Source organism: Mobula hypostoma, chromosome 21, assembly GCF_963921235.1.
Source record: "Mobula hypostoma chromosome 21, sMobHyp1.1, whole genome shotgun sequence".
Lineage (NCBI taxonomy): Eukaryota > Metazoa > Chordata > Chondrichthyes > Myliobatiformes > Myliobatidae > Mobula > Mobula hypostoma.
Window position 1 is genome coordinate 24,034,337 of NC_086117.1, and position 17,785 is coordinate 24,052,121.

The 17,785-nt window shown below is 44.1% G+C and overlaps 1 protein-coding gene across 1 annotated transcript in view; it reads left to right on the top strand.

Moving 5' to 3' along the window:
- Nucleotides 1-1,790: 1,790 nt before the first annotated feature.
- Nucleotides 1,791-17,785, top strand: part of fam78ab (family with sequence similarity 78 member Ab) — a 31,209-nt gene continuing 15,214 nt past the window's right edge. The window contains exon 1 of the mRNA XM_063073638.1: nucleotides 1,791-3,100. Within this exon, the coding sequence (XP_062929708.1) occupies nucleotides 2,769-3,100 (332 nt within the window). The 5' untranslated portion in view covers nucleotides 1,791-2,768. The remainder of the gene's footprint in view (nucleotides 3,101-17,785) is intronic.

Here is a 17,785-nt window from a genome sequence, read left to right on the forward strand (position 1 = left end):
TGGAAATAGGTCTGAATTTAAATGGGGTCCTATGCTGTTTAAAAAGAAGATTGACCTTTTCTGGAATAGCATGGTATCTATAGGAGTTCATAGTTGTGAGAAGTGATTAGTAATATGTCAACATACACGGGGAGTATTCTATTATTTATATGGGGTATAGCTGAGAGAGGAATTGTGAGGAACAAAATGTGAGACCTAGCTGTTAAAAAATGCAATTGGTCAAAAGATTGATCAAAGAAGTGTGTTTTAAGGAACATCTTATCAAATGCTGAATCGTTAAATTCAGGGATGATAATGCAGAGTTTCGGGGTTGGAGGAGTTTACAGGGGTAGGGACAGACAAGGTCTTCAAATAATTTTAGATCGGGTAAAAGGAATTTGTGCGAACTAGGAAATGGACAGCAGAATATATGATGACTTCTTCCTAACAAGGAAACCAACCAGGTACGTGTTGGGATAATCAGAGAAATTAAGGAGTCAAACTATGGTAGGTGGAGCTCAGTGTGGGCAGGAACAAGGTCTTTTGAATTTGAGATATGTCTCTACTAAAAGAGGTGTAAAGAACTTCCCTTTGCTACCCCACAGATCACCCTTGGGCAAGATGAAGCACCTGCTTTGCCCCCCCCCCCCGCAAGATCAGGGTCACGTGAAGCCATGGGAGCAGGTGATAGATGGTTGTATGAGCACCTGGTGCTTATCACGTCCTGGTTATGCGATCACTGACAATCTCTGAAGAGTATTGATAATGGCTGGGGTCACCCGTCTTGTAAAGACACTTCCCAGAAGAAGGCAATGGTAAACCACTTCTGTAGAAAAATTTGCCAAGAACAATCCCAGTCACCATGATCGCCTACATCATACAACATGTCACGTAACGATGATGATAGCTGTGGGGAAAACACAGGTGGTGACTATTGGGGAAGTTACAGTATTTTTTCCAGGAGGAGTTTATATTGATGGGAGTTGGGGGAAGTGGTTCTCTCCAGGAGTGCATCAGGTTGAGGGTTTCCCAGGAAGAATATGTTGACATTTATGAAGGGGAGGTAGCTTTGAGTTTCAAAGGTGAACTCCTGGGATATTGTATGCAATTTTATAAGTGCATTGATGTTTATAGGAGATTCCCTGGAGAAAGTGTTCACTGGGAATTCCTTTAGAGTGTGCCGACTGTTACAAGTCTTGCAGAGAAACATTGTGACATTTTTGAGGGGCGAGGTTGGTGGGAGGTAAGGGTGTGTGGGACAGATGGTATGGTCTATGTGTTCCTATTTATAAATACCCTAAAAGGGTGGGTTGATACTTCAAGATGTCCGTTCGGGGCGTGTTCAAACTTACAGGATGTCTCTTAGAGTGCGTTGTAATTTACTAGAGAACCCCAAGAGATTGTGTTCATAGTTACAGGAGCTGCCTTGAAAGTGTTAATACTCACAGGTATTCCTGGAAAGAGTTAACGTTTTGAGGGAATGGGAAGGAGGTCAGGGAGACTACATGTTACATTTACTGGAAGTCCCGGGAAAGTGCGTTTATATTTTCACGGATCGTGCCAAATATTAAAAGCGTGCACCTAGGCTGGGGAAATATACCCTTGAAGACCAGTGACTGAAAGATAAATAAATAGCATATGTATTTTGTTAAAAAAACTCGGTGCTGTAGAAAGAACAGGACAAGAATTTAAACGGCACGAACACTGAGTAAGGTAAAACAACAGAGGTGGAATAAACGAGGGCGGGGTGGGAAAATAAACTACATCTCCCACAATGCTTGAAGATCATAAATCCCGGAAATCGCCCTGAATGAAGATAGAAGGGTCGGTCCAGCAATTCAGTGAGATACGGAGATTCTATTTCAAATCACCTTCATCCCAGGAGGTCATTCATTCCATGTCAAAGAGAAACGAGTCTGGGGAGTGAGAGTGGAGCGAGGGGACAGCAGTTACAATATTTGCTCTGTTACTGCTACCGACAGAGGGACTAGAAACTGACGCGGTGGAGCTCAGGGACATTAATTTATCTCAAGCAGTGACCCAACGGCAACGCGGGTGTTGTAATGGGCAAATAATGTGAAGTATTGTGAGCGGTAGCGACAGTGTGAAGCTGCTGGCTGTCTGGCCGGGCGATGACTACAGTCAGCGGCCGCAGAAGGGTGGGTACAGAGAGAGAGAGAGGGAGAGAGAGAGAGAGAGGGAGGGAGAGAGAGATATAGGAAGTCAGCAACATCCTCAAAACTGTTACCGGCAGCCCCAGGGCGCGCGCACACACACTCACGCGGGAGTTTCGGCGTCCACCTTCTGTTCTGCCGCTGAGTCGAGCTGAGACGACACTCGGGACAGGACGAGGGAGGGGGAGAGGGAGAGACCGCGGCAGCGCCAGCTTCTCCCGCTCTCTTCACTTCCTCGCTGGGACATGGCCCGGAGCGGGCGGGCCGGAGCCGAGGAGGCTGCAACCCCGCAGCCGTGCACTGGGAACCGGGTTGTATGTCCTTCCCACCTGAATGAGAATTAGTTCGCTCCTCGCTTCGGGACTCAACGGGAGAAAGGGACGAGGAGCCATCAGCTCCCCCATTCAAATCTCCTTTCCACAAAAAAAGCCTCCCCTCACCGAAAAAGAAAGGTTAAGGATTTTCTACACGAAAGCAGTGTTATTTACTTACAGTGTGTTTTAAAACACAAAAGCTTAGGGCCTGTCAGGAGCAGATTTCTCTCTAGCCTTCAGTAGAAGGTTGAATGAACGTCTGCTATGGGAGCTTGTTGACCGAGTTCTTCCCTCGGTGCAGATGTCAATGGTTCGCCTGGTGACCTGGGGGTTCGCGTCTCTCGCTCTCCTCGTCTTCCCACTAAGTGCCATGGGTTGTATCAACAGCCTCGCCTGCAAGCCGAGGGTGTGCCGGGACTCCATCTCCCTGCAGGAGGTCTCGGCCAGCATCGACAGTAACCCCACCAGCATCGACGAGTCGTCCGACATCGTGCTGCGCTACCGGACTCCCTACTTCAGAGCCTCGGCGCGGGTCTGCGTGCCCCCGATCCTCAAGGCGGACACTTGGGTGGTCGGCTGGATTCAGGCTTGCAACCACATGGAGTTTCACAACACGTACGGCGATGTAGGCATGTGAGTATGTGCTTGTGCGTGAGTGCGGCGAGCGAGGGGAGTTTAACCGGGAGCGGCCGCTGACAGGTGGAGGCGCGGATCCGACATTGTGTGCGACTATGTGCTTGTACGTGTTGTGAGCATTACCGTTTGTGGCCGCGCAATGAACCTACTGTGTGTGTGTGTGTGTGTGTGTGTGTTATCTCTGTGCGTGACAGTGTGCTGGTAATGACTGTGAGCTCAATGTCAGGGACTCGTACGGGAGGCTGGACAAGTGCTTCAAAAAGCCGGCGGCTGCCAGCCTCCGCCGCGGAGTGAGCCACCGGACGGTGACATTTAACTGACACGGAATGCCCCGATCGAAGCCGGGGTTCAGGCCCGCATCAGCACTCGTGCCTGGGGGGTCGGAGCTGCCGCTAGGCTATTCGCAACACCTCTGACTGCTTCACGCAATGAGCGTGGCCCTGTTCCGTTTTCAGTTCCGCGCTATTCGACTGTAGTTGGGGGAGAGGGTAACGAAGAGATGGATGGAGTAAATTCACAGCTATGTGCAGATATGTTTAATGAAACAGTTCAGGCTAAAGTAGCACCCACTCTGTTTACGCAGTGACCGTGAAGAGCCACTAAGAGTCGGAATTTATCTTAAACCATGTTTTAACTCGACTATAAAGAGCCATACAGTCAGGGTGATAAATACAGTTGCAACAACAAGCTAGAGTAACTAACCAGTCTCAGTCAGAATGTAATCATTGTGCAGGTGCGTGATATTCATAGACACAGATCGGGAATTAGTACTAACGGAGCATCTTGATTGAAAGGCCTTCGCAGGAAGATCATCGTCAACGTTTAAGCAAAGCCAAGCATGGGTGTTAGGGTAGGTGATCAAACTACCTATAGAAGTGGGCTTTTGGGGGTATTTTAGAATAAGAAAGGCAGAGTGAAAGATTTAGAATGTAGGGTATGTTTTTGGGGACAGGGTTAATGGTGGCTTGGTCTAGTACTGGAGATGCTCAGCCAGAATTGAAGGCGCGCAGAGGTCTTCAGGTCTGCAGGAGAGAGGGAGCTGGGGGGGCGGGGGGAGCCATGGCACGATTTGAAAGTAAGGACGAGGGATTTAAAGACCAAGCACCGTTTATCCTCTGTATCTCGGCGACCACAGGAGTGACGAGGGAAATGAATTTAGTGCAGGGAAAGATTGACCAGCGGGGTCAATAACCCCGACTTTCTGGAGTGTGGAGCCTTTGAGACCCGGCAGGAGTTCTCACAAATGGAGGCCACGAACGTATGGAGGAGAATTCCAGCAATGGCTGAGCTGGGACCACTCCGAGCCGGGAAATAGATCATGGGACATAGAATAGTACAGCACAGTACAGGCCCTTCGGCCCACAATGTTGTGCCGACCCTTAAACCCTGCCTCCCATATAACCCCCCACCTTAAATTCCTCCATATACCTGTCTAGTAGTCTCTTAAACTTCACTAGTGTATCTGCCTCCACCACTGACTCAGGCAGTGCATTCCACGCACTAACCACTCGCTAGGTAAAAAACCTTCCTCTAATATCCCCCTTGAACTTCCCACCCCTTACCTTAAAGCCATGTCCTCTTGTATTGAGCAGTGGTGCCCTGGGGAAGAGGCGCTGGCTATCCACTCTATCTATTCCTCTTATTATCTTGTATACCTCTATCTCTAAATAGGTAGTTTTAATGTTGCCGTGGACATCTGCTCGGGGTTAAACGTGGCCCCGATGTTTTAAAAGTATAGTTCAGCTTCAGACACTTGCTAGGTAGATGGATGGAGTCAGTGGCTAGAGAATGGTGTTTGCAGAAGAGACTGAAGATGTTTCTTTAATATTCCCCTTATATACTGAGAGAACATCGGAAGTCAAGAAAACTGTCCACAAATTGGGGACATAGGAGATCGTGCAGATGCCGGAAATCTTAAGCAGCACAGACACAAAATGCTGGAGGAACTCAGCAGGTCAGGCAGCATCTATGGAGGGAAACAAACAGTTGATGTTTTGGACCAAGACCCTTCAATAATCCTGATGAAGGGTCTTTGCTCATAACTTTGACGTTTCATTTCCCTCCATCGATGTTGCCAGATCTGCTAAGTTCCTCCAGCATTTTGTTAGAAATTGGAGATAGTTGGTGAGAATAGAGTCGTGTCATCACTGTGAATGCAGACCCCTATGCTGTATTTTCCAGTGATATTGCCAAGAGTTGCACGTAGATGAGAAATTGTCAATGGAAGGACTGGAAACTACAGTGGTAAAGCATTGGAGTTGGATGGTGTGATCAAACACTCCAAGGACTTCAAACAGGTCGAGAAGTATGAGAAGGGACACATTACCTTCAATTGTGACTGTGGTGTGCTGTCAGAGGAAGAAAAATAAACTGGAAGCATTCAAACAAGGAGTTCTAGAGAGGACTGGAGATGGCAGCGTTTTCCAGGCATTGGATTGGAAAGAAATGGGGCAGCTGTTTGTGATGAAAGTGGAGTCAATGGTAGGCTTCTTGAGGAAGTGTGTCAGCAGCAGGTTTGATGGACGTGGGTAGTGATGGAAGGTAACAGAGGACCTGGAATTTGCAGCATCATATATACAAGCAAGGTCAATCCTTGAAAAACCAACAAAAGGGAACAAATATAGTCCTGAATGGAGTGATAGAGGCAGGGGTAGGAGAGTCCCTGTATAACTAATACGATACATATAAGAACAGATCTTGAATAAGTCACATCGTATTTATAGGCAGAGGAACAGCCATGTGATATACATAAAGAGATAATATAGTCACTGTATAATATTCACAGTATAGTCCTTGTGACCGATTTCTGTTCTACTCTACTGGTCATGAGTACTACTCATGCTGTGCACGCTCCCTTACTGCTGTCATGCACAGGGCTGGCAGTAGAGTGCAACTTGATATGTACGTGCACTTCAGTAGAAACTCAGCTCAGCAGAATCATTCTGCAGCAGTGGTGAGGATTCAGTCACATCTGCCCGATCAGATAGCTCTGACACAGCTCTTCCTGGCTGACACTTCACGATACTGTGGTAGCGGGATAGGTACAGAGGCTGTAAGTTCGTGGCATGCTAAAAATATCATCCAGTGTGACTCCTTTGTGGTGCGAGGACACAAGTCCTTCCTACTAAGCCAAACTGATCCCAATCAGAGCAGCAAGAGAGGCCCCTTAATAATCAGCCACATAACGCAGTGTCACAGAAGTAACAGTGGAAAAGTGGATCAGAACAGGGCTTATTAGGAGGAAGCCTGGCATACTAATGAACTTGGAGCTTTCGGCAGTAGATTCTAGTTTAATTCAAAGTCCTAACACTGATCTGCACCAACTTCCTTTCTGCCTGACCGACCAGACCTTCTGCTCACACATGGGAATACAGAGGCAGGTGTCCCAACCGCTGAAGCATCCCCAAGTGACAGTATCAAAGTCCACTCTGGTGTCCGTAAAGGCTGAAGCAAAGGAGTGTTCCAGGCTGGTGGATAAAATTAGCTCAGTCAGGGAATGGGGCCCGCAAAAACAGGCACCAGAAGAACTGCTATAGTTGAAGCTGGTAGTTCCATCACCTCCTTATTGGATCTGTGGTTAGAAGCAGAGAGTTTCAGGGGAGACAAATATATTGAACGTAGAACAGTACAGCACAGGAACAGGCAATTCGTCCCACAGTGTTGTGCTGAACCAGTGAAAAAACAAATCAAAAATACCCAAGTATTAATTCCTCCTACCTACACCATGTCCATATTTCACCCTCCTTACACCCATTGTCTCCTGGAAGCCTCTACCTCTGTACTAGGCAGCACATTCCAGGCATCCATATTCTGTTCTGTAAACACATTTCAAAGACAGTCAAAACATTTTCACCGTCGGTTACGTCAATGCAACGTGAATGACATTCAAGAGCAATTTCTTCAACAACGTTACCTTCTCATTTATCCTAAAACTTACAATTATATTTTGGATCGATCCAATAACGAAGCAAAAGCAGAAATTGCTATTTTAGCTCTTCAAGCCTGTTCTGTCACTTAATGAGATGTCAACAAAACCGTCAGTATCAGTCTTGAAAAACAAATTTTGCAAGCTACAGCAGTGGAACATGAAGGATTTACCAAAGAAGCTGGTCCATTTCAGTACTAGGGTGATATCATTTCAGCTGAATGGCCTTCGGAGGGTATGGTCTCAGAATAAGAGGGATTTATTTCAGACAGATGAGGATGAAAATAGATTTCTAATCAATGTGAAGCAGAGGTAATAGGGTAGGAGCAGAACCGTGGATTAAAAATGTTGGATTAGCATGATCCCATTGAATGGCAGACCAGACGTAATGGACGGAATGGTTTAGTCCTGTCCCTACTTCTTATGATGTTATATTTTGTTTTTTTTTAAATATTTTAATGCTTGATGGCTATATGTTAACTTCCTCAAAGTTACAACACACAGGACTAGGTCATTTGTTCCTGCAGGTAGGTCCACACAGTGTTTGTGTTCCATTGGAGCCTCCTATCACCCACTCGTCATTCCACCCCATCAGCATGCCTTTACTTCTTCCTCTCCCTCACAGAATCACAATGAAGCTGACCCAACAGGAGGTTATTAGTCCCATCCTGGCAAAAGCTATCAAAGCTCTGTCTGTGTCCATTTTCCTTCTCCCGGGCCTGGCAACCACCTTCACATGTTTATCCCGTTCCCTTCGGAAAGTTCCCACTGAATGTACTTTCACTGTTTTCATTCAGCTTCTACTCAACTGTACACATTTGATTTTTCAGCCACTCACCGTGGTAAATTCTACAATCTACCTTCACTCTGGGTATGAAGTTTGTCACAAAATTCCCGTTGGATCTATTGAGCATGCCGACTGCAAGTTACTGGCTAATGTCAATATCTTTGGGTCCTCTGTGACCCAGGGGGTGACAATAGCATAACTAAGAGCTCCTGCATTATTGTTATTTGTTAAAGGTGGAATGAATATATTATAAATTAAGGCACATCTATCTTTGTAGCACATTGGCAGCTCATTTCTAACCAAGTTTTATACTTGCACCTGAATAATGAATATAAAGCAAAGGTCTATTACCCTTCTCAGTAGCAAAATTACATTGCATTTCTTGCCTTTATTTTGCAAAATGATTTCCCAAGAGAAACAAACTATTGAAATGCACATGGTTCAGAAATACTAAAGCAAGAGGTTAAACTGGAGTAGATAAAACAGCCCTTGAAACTTGTGTAAACTGCATGAATTTGACAAAAATTACATGTGCCTACTGAGGATGTCATAATGGAGAAATAATTCATGAGGACCATAACTGTGTGTTACGATAGGACAGACCCAAACTTGGCATATCACAATTCCATCGTGTCTGATCAGATAACGTTGATCCCTGACTCCTAATGAATTGTAACGTAACTGAAGGGGTGACGAGCACTCAAAAACCATAGCAACAAGCTACTCTTGGGAGAACTCTGTTACTTTATTTAGAATAGGGTTGAAGTAAACCAAGTCCCTCTACCATATCCTTTTTTGAAACCATTTGATACTTAAACAGTGGAGCAATCGCAAGGGGCCTTATGATCTCCTCAATTTTTAATTTATTGTTCTTAGGTCTTTCCTAATGACATCTTCTTGACCTTATAGAGCTCCAGGTCAGATGACAACTAAAAGCTGTACCTGAACTAAAAGTAAAGCAGGATGCAGGGCTGGATCTGACCATGAATGATTCAGCAACAGTTAAAGAGCATCAACCAAGATATTAACTGTTATCTCTTGCTCTGCAGGTGCTGCCCGGCCGGCTAAGAATTTTCAATATTTTTATTTTGGAGCTCCACCATTAGTAGTTTGTTTCAGCTTTTCAAATGACTCGGTTTTGGTTGATGCTTTTGTGCATGGAAGGGGGGAGAAGGGGCTTTGGGGTTCCGACACTTAGTGTTATTTATTCTTTGGGTTTTTTCCTGCTTCATGGATGTCTGTGAAATGTAAGAATTTCAGGTTGTATACTGTATAAATTCTCTGAAATTAAATTGAACTATTGAATCATTACTGAAGTCCCCTTCACCACCATTCCATGAAGGTTCCAAAAAATTCTAGTGCCTTTTAGAAACGCCAGTCTTCCCACAGTGAGGATCAAAGGAGATACCCTTACCTTTAAATGGGTTTTATTTATTTTAGTTTGGATCATAGGAAATATGTAGATGATAAAAAATTTGCAATGATTGCAGGACGTGGACACCTAGAAAACATTGAAATCTTGCTCTCCAGCTAAAGTACGGCAGCATCAGACTAAATTTACTGCTTTAAATTATAATACTGTACAGAGAAAAAGATGTGGTGAACTTACAAATGAGAAAGGTTTGACTGGTGTTTTGTAATGTTGCATCACAAGCACCACAAAGGAAGGAACAAAAATAACTTTCTCAATCTCCACATGCTAAACTTACAAGGCACTCAGTTGTAAAATTACCACCCCTGATCACTGCTTCATCTTACCCACTCCTTCCTCTCTCCTCTCCCGTCCTACAACACCTCACAAACTTTGCTTCCCCCCCCCCCCACTCCCACAAGCATTCAATGCATCCCTAATTTCCACTGGGTTTAAGCTCCGGTATTTTATGAAAATTCCCCAGGGTCTGGTCAATGGATTGTTCTGGGGTTACTCATGCACCAATTGAAGTCTATACCTAAAAGGACTTAGAGTGAACGTGTTAGAAAGATTTTCAAATCTGAATTGTAATTGTGCCTTCAACCACTTTTGCCATGAGATCTGGACTTTCCCCTCTAAATTTTTCCACTTCTCAACCCCTCTGTTAAGACGCTTCTTAAAAAAAAACTCCCTCTTTGACCAAACTTTGGGTTTCCTGTCATAATAGCTGCTTATGTGACCTGGTGTCAGATTTTGTTTAATTTACACCGTTGTGAATCATTTGGGTGATCTCTCGACGGGTACTCACGGGCACAACGTTGAGACTGATTACCAAGTGTAAACTATCACTATTTATCTCATTACCAAAACTGCTGCAAGCAGCAAGCAAGATCTACCACCTCGATATCAACCTTGGTGACCAGTTTTACGCACAACAGCTTAAGCAAAGTTGCTAACGTGAAGGTAGAAAAGAAAAGGCAATGAAAAATAAATTAGTCTACGGGCATTAGTCTAGCTAGGAAAGAAAAACTTGCATTCTGTGGCCTTTCATGATCCTGGAAAACCCTAACATATTGAACAGGCAATGAGATTTATTCTGGAATTGGAGTCACTGTTGCAATATAGTAAATTCAAGTCAAGTTGTGCAGAGCAAGATTTATTTATTTAGGTACAAGAGCAAGATTTATTTATTTAGGTACAGGGCAGAATAGGCTTTTCCGGCCTTTTGAGCCATGCTGCCCAGCAATCCCCAGTGTAATCACGGGACAATTTACAATGACCAACTTGTACGTCTTTGCACAATGGTTGGAAACTAGAGCACCTGGAGGAAACCCAAGCTGTCACCAGGAGAACATACAAACTCCTTACAGGCAGTGGCGGGATTTGAACCCTGGTCACTGGTCCCGTAAAGTGTTGTGCTAACCACTGTTCTAACAAACAGCAATGAGATGGTGGCCAGGTAGTCTGTTTTCTGTCATCAGGAGTTGGTGTAACCGTCTCCCTATCTCATCATTTGGGAAAAGGATACGTGCAGCTTAGAGGAGATTTTAATTTTACTCAGTCAGTTGCTCTGATCTGTTTTACACAGCCTAAAAAGCTGGTGGAAGTACAGTCAACAACTATCAGTTGGCATAAATACCTGAAAGGGAGGGAAGAGTGCAGGGCCATGTGAAAAGAGGAGAGAAGTAAATACAGCACCTTAAAGACTAAATAATTATTTTGGAACCAGCGCAGCATGTTGTGCTGAATAATGTACAGTACTGTATGATTCCATCTGAGGATCTCCATAAAGGTCTGACAGCTGGGAATCACAGAATGCCCGTTTCCTATTTGATAAGAATTAAGATTTTAGACCCTGGAGCGTAGGAGAATGATGGGAGATTTCATAGAGGTGTACAAAAATATGAGGGCTACGTACAAGGTGAATGCTCGAAGGCTTTTTTTTCCCCCTCAGCTCGGGTGAGACTAGAAGTAGAGGTCAATGGTTAAGGGTGAAAGGTGAAATACTGAGGGGGATCAGCTTCACTCAGAGGGTGGAACAAGCTGCCAGCAGAATTGCTGGATGCAGGACCGATTTCAATACAAGAGAAGTACGTGGATGGGAGGGGTATGAAGGGTGTGTGTCCATGGGACTCAGCAGAATAACAATTTGTCATGGACTAAATAGGCTAAAAGGACTGTGTCTGTGCTGTAATACTCTATGACTAATTACTCTGCAATAGATCCCATGCAACGTAACAGGCCACGATTCTATACTCATTTGTTGACGATCGACTTTAAAGTGCTCAGAAAGGAACATACCATACAAATAGGGAGCTGTCGCATGTGAAGTAACTAGATAACTTTCATGTGACTGTGGAAAGTAAAGACTATGCTGATGGGGTGTGGCACTGTCAGAGGTGTCATCGTGTGGATGAGATCATAAACCGAGGGAGCTACTTCACAGTCAATGTACTTACTGTTGAAATGTAGAAGCAAAGCTGCAGATTACACAAAGCAAGGTTATCCTTGCAAGTGGAACAAGTGCCACTCCTGCCCCACACCTCCTCCCTCATGACCATTTAGGGCCCCAAGCAATCCTTTCAGATGAGGCGACACTTCACCTGTGAGTCCGTTGGGGTCATAAGACCATAAGATATGGGAGCAGGATTAGGTCATTTGGCTCAAGGAGTCTGCTCCACCATTTCATCATGGCTGATCCGATTTTCCTCTCAGCCCCAATTTCCTGACTTCTCCCCGAATCCCTTCAAGCCATGACCAATCAAGAACCTATCAACCTCTGCCTTTAATATACATAAAGACTTGGACTTCACAGCTGCCTGTGGCAAGGAATTCTACAGATTTACCACTCTCTGGCTAAAGAAATTCCTCCTCATCTCCTTTCTGAAAGGAGTCCCCCCCCCCCCATTCTGAGATTGTGTTCTCTTTTCTTAAACTCTCCCACCATAAGAAACATCCTCTCCACATCCACTCTATCAAAGCCTTTCACCATTTGGTAGGTTTCAATGAGGTCACTCCTCATTCTTCCAAATTCTAGTGAATACAGGCCCAGAGCCATTACACACTCTATTCAGTGCTCCCAGTGTAGCCTCCATAATAGCAGTGAGACCTGATGAAGATTGGGAGACCATTTTGCTGAGCACCTACGCCAGAAAAAGTGGGATCTCCCAGTGGCTATCCATTTCAATTCTACTTCCCACTCTCATTCCAACATTTCACTCCATTCCCTCGTCTACTGCCCCAATGAGGCCACATTCAGGTTGGAGGAGCAACACCTTATAGTCCATATGGGTAGCCTCCAACCAGATAGCATGGATATGTATTTCTCAAAATTCTGGTAATGTCCCCCCCCCCCCACACACCACTCCTTACCATCCCCATTTCTGTTTCCTTCTCTCACCTTATCTCCTTCCCTGCCAATCACCTCGCTCTGATTCTCCTACCCTTCCCTTTCTTCCATAGTCTTCTCTCCTCTCCTATCGGATTCCCCCTTCTCCTGCCCTTTATCTACTTCACCAATCAACTTCCCAGCTCTTTACTTCATCCCCCCCCTCCAAGTTTCATCTATCATCTAAGACCTTGTAGCTCTTCTTCCCCTCTACCTGCTTTCTTACACTGACTTCCCTTTTTATCCCCAGTCCTGATGAAGGGTCTCGGCCCGAAACATGAACTGTTTACTCTTTTCCATAGATGCTGCCGGGCCTGCTGAGGTCCTCCAGCATTTTGTGTGTGTTACTTTCCACAAGGCAAGCTTAAGCAAACAGTAGTGTGATAATGACTGATAAAACTATATTGGTGGAGGGATAAATTTTAGCTAGGCCACCAGAGGGGATACACTTGATCTTTGTCAAAACAGTGCCTTGAGGGCAATGTTGGATTCTGATGTTTTTAATCCAGGGTTCTTTCGGAAGTCAGGAAAGAGGCACAAAACTTGTTGCTTTACAATTGTTTTATTAAGCACAAACAGAACAAAAACAATTGAAAAATGGACAGTGATAGAGGCTAGTAGCAGAAGGTAGAGAAGAAGAAAAAGATGGCATCACTGTGTGGTCAGCTCTTGTACTCCATAGAAAAGAAACATTCCATTTAAAGTTGCAGATAAGAGTTAACCAATCAGATAGCTCCTATTCAAATAACGCAGCACCAGAGCTTTCCAGAATGATACAAAAAACTGTAACCACAAGGACACACACTGAACAACTACATATACATACATACTATGACCACTAGGAAACATACTAAACAGTTACGTGTACACAAGTAGTCATATAAAAATACTAGCAGGCATAAATTGTTAAAATGCAATGATAATGACAATTAAACAGTCTAATCTAAGAATTAAGCAGACCAATCCAACAGCAGATAGGGCAATGGTTTAATGTGCATTCCTAATACCTACACATCCAAGAAGAAATATCAGCCTCAGTCCTGTCCTTGAATCTCCAGAGGTGGAAAACAAACAACCTGCTGACACTGAGGTGATAATTCTGCCCACTGAGCGACATACATCAACCACTGATGGTGATCCAGGTGTAGAATATCCACTAGTCTTAGAATGCTTCAAAAAAGTGCTGAGCCGACCAATTCATAAGGTCTTCCACGCAGTCACGGCGTTCCACTGTTACTGCTGCTCTAAGTTGTCTACAATCAGATTAAATAGTGCTGGTAGGAGCCGAGATTTGATTTGGTCTTTGGCAATGATTCCAAGATATAATATTACATTTACTCAGCTAATGTGAGATAGCTAAGCCTCTCAAAGTTCAATCTACCTTTTGGAAGCTCTGTTGAAACTGGAATGATGCTGAAGCACTGGAAATAGCCACAGTCAATGTGATCTGCTGTGTAGCACCTTAAGTCCAATAATGACTGCCCTTTGGTTATCTTCTGACAAAATACTGTATCAATAATAAATACTGCATCAAAACATTTACAACAACTGATTCAAAGCCAAGAAAATATCAATGACACCAGCTTGTTTCTCTCTGCAGGAGTATTTCTAGGAATATTAATAAATTCTCAGGAACTCCTTAGAAATTCTGGCCAGCTTTCAGGCATCTGCTGTATTCCAAACGTTCCAATTCCCATACGCACAGGCATGTTTTTACTGATACCCTCTCACCGACCTCTGTAAATAATGACTGGGACTCCAGGATTTTTCACAAATTCTGACACAATCTGGGAATCCCTGTGCAGTACAGAATACCATCTGCACTCATTGTATATCAGTGACGGAGAGAATTTGTTTTTAAGGTAATCATCAGCCAGCACCATGCCCAGGGTCTACATGAGTGATTTGAGTAAAGTGTCATTTCAGTTGTACCGGTGAGGCTTTGGGAAGTCAGGAAATGAGTAATTTGCAGCAGAAGGTTTAACCCCTGTCCACTTGTAGCATTAACATGTCTGATTTCAGTTGCTGCTTTCAAATAGCCAGACTGACTTTGGCTTGCCCAAAGCTCTTTGCTGCCACATTTATTTGGTGTTGAGACAGTCACACCTGCCCCCACAATTCAGTACACATGTACATTTGGCCCAAGGCTGTAATGAAAACCAAGAGGAGTTATCAACAGCTTCTTGCAAATCTTTACAGGAAAATCTGATAACAGGGTAGTCAATGGTACTTAGCCTCTTCCTCTTTGTTCTGCTCTTGTTATTGGATATCATCAATCTTTAACTTGTTTTTCATTTTGTCATACAACTAAGTTTCCCCTTTGAACATGTGTCATTATCTCACACAATCTAGACCATAAGACACAGGAGCAGAATTAGGCCATTTGGAGCATTGAGTCTACTCTCCAATTCCATCGTGGTTGATTTATTATCCCTCTCAACTCCATTCTCCTGCCATCTCCCTGTAACCTTTCATGCCCTATTAATCAAGAAACTATCAGCCTCCACCTTAAACATGCCCAATGATTTGGCCTGCACAGCCATCTTTGGCAATGAATTTCAAAGATTCACTACCCTCTGGTTACAGAAAACCCTTCACATCTCTGTTCTAAGTGGATGTCCTTCTATTCTGAGGCTGCACCCTCTGGTTCTAGAATCCTCCACTATAGGAAACATCCTCTCCACATCAACTCTACCCAGGCCTTTCAGTATTTGATGGGTTTGAGATTCCCCCCTTATTCTTCAAAGCTCCAGCGAGTACAGGCCCAGAGCCATCAAAAACTCTTTATATGCTAACCCTTGCATTCCTGGGATCATTCTCTTGAAGCTCCTCTGAACCTTCTCCAACGCCTTATAAGGCCTCAGCATTACATCCTTGCTTTGAGCTCTAGTCCGCTCGAAATGAATGCTAACATTGCATTTGCCTTCCTCACCACAGACTCAACCTGCAAGTTACCCTTTAGTGAATCTTGCACGAGGACTCCCAAGTTCCTTTTCACCTCTGAGTTTTGAATTTTCTCCCCATTTAGAAATTAGTTCACATCTTTGTTCCTTCTGCCCAAGTGCATGACCATACAGTTTGCTGCTTGATATTCCACCTGCCACTTCTTTGCCCTTTCCCCCAATCTGTTCAAGTCCTTCCGCAGACACCTTGCTCCCTCAACACTACCTGCCCCTCCACCTATCTATGTACCTGCTATATTTAATAACTCAAAAACATTAAACTAATCCAGCATCTTCTCAACCACTGAAGTCAGGCTAACTGGCCTATAATTTCTTCTGTGTCCCTCTCTTATTAAAGAGTGGAATGATACAGTATTTGCAATTTTCCAGTCCTGAGGGACTATTCCAGAATCTAGTGATTCTTGAAAGATCATTTCTAATGCCTCCACAATCTCTTCAGCTACCTCTTTTAGAACCTTGGGGTGTAGTCTATCTGGTCCAGGTGACTTACCTACCTTCAGACCTTTCAGCTTCCCAAGCACCTCTGCATTAATAATAGCAATGGCACTCTCGAATTTCTGCCATGCTGCTAGTGTCTTCCACAGTGAAGACTGACACAAAATAGTTATTAAGTTTGTCAACATTTATTTGTTCCCCCATTACTACCTCCCCAGCATCATTTTCCAGTGGTCTGTTATTCACTCTCAGCTCTCTTTTACTCATTATATATCTGAAAAAAAAACTTTTTGTATCGTCTTTTATATTATCGGCTAGCTTACCTTCATAGTTCATCTTTTCTCTCTTTATGGCTTTGTTTATTTGCCTTCTGTTGGTTGTTAAAAGCTTCCCAATCCTCTAACTTCCTACTAATCTTTGCTCTATTATATGCCTTCTATTTTGCTTTTATGCTGTCTCTGACTTCCCTTGTCAGCCATGGTTGCCTCATTCTCCCTTTGGAATACTTATTCATCTTCGGGCTGTATTTTTCCTGCACCTTCCAAACTTCCCCCATAAACACCAGCTGTTGCTGTTGTGCCATCACCCCTGTCAGTGTCCCCTTCCAATCAACCTTTGCCAACTCCTCTCTCATGTCTCTGTAATTCCCTTTACTCCACTGTAATACTGATACATCTGATTTTAGCTTCTCCTTTTCAAACCATTGGGTGAGTTCAATCGTATTATGATCACTGTATCCTAAAGGTTCCTTTTCCTTTAGACCTTAATCAGATCTGGGTTGTTACTTAGTACCCATTCTAGAATTGTTGTTCCTCTAGTGGGCTCAACCACAAAATGCTCTAAAAAACCATCTCATAGGCATTCTACAAATTCCCTCTCTTGGTATTCAGCATCAACCTGATTTTCCCAATCTACCTGCATATTGAAATCCTGCATGTCTATCGTAACATTGCCCTTTTAAATGCCATTTCTATCTCCCATTGTAATTTGTAGCTCAAATCATGGCTACTGTTTGAAGGCCTGCATACAACTCCCATCAGGGGCTCTTTACCATTGTAGTTTCTTAACCCTACCCACAAGGATTCTCTATCTTCCGATCTTTCTAATGATTTGATTTCATTTTTTACCAACAGAACCCCTCCACCTCCTCTGCCTATTTGTCTGTATCTTTTGAAGTGAAGCTCCCAACTATCATCGTCTTTCAACCACAACTTAGAGATGCCCAGAACATCATACCTGCCAATTTCTATCTGTGTTACTAGATCACCTGCCTTATTCTGTATACTGCATGTGTTGCAATATAATATGTCATCACCCTTTTTATTTTGGCCCCCTGTTACACTCGAACTATCCTACTGACTGCAAATTTGCCCTATCATCTGCCAGTCCTTCCTCACAGTCTCTTGACACACTGCATCTACTTGTAAACCAACTGCCCCATCCTCAGGCCGATCACTCCAATTCCCATCACCCTGCCAAATTAGTTTAAACCCTCCCTGACTGCTCGAACAAACCTGCCCACAAGGATACTTGCATCCCTTGGGACTCATCCCTTTTGTACAGGTCGTACCTTCCCCAAAAGAAAATCCAACGATCTAGAAGTCGGAAACCCTGCCCCCTGCACCAATTCTTCAACCAAGCATTCATCTGCCAAATCACCCTCTTCTTACCCTCACTGGTGCATGGCACAGACAATCCAGGGATTACTACCTTGGACATCCTGCTTTTCAACTTTCTGCCTAACTCCCTAAGTTCTCGATTCAGGACCTCCTC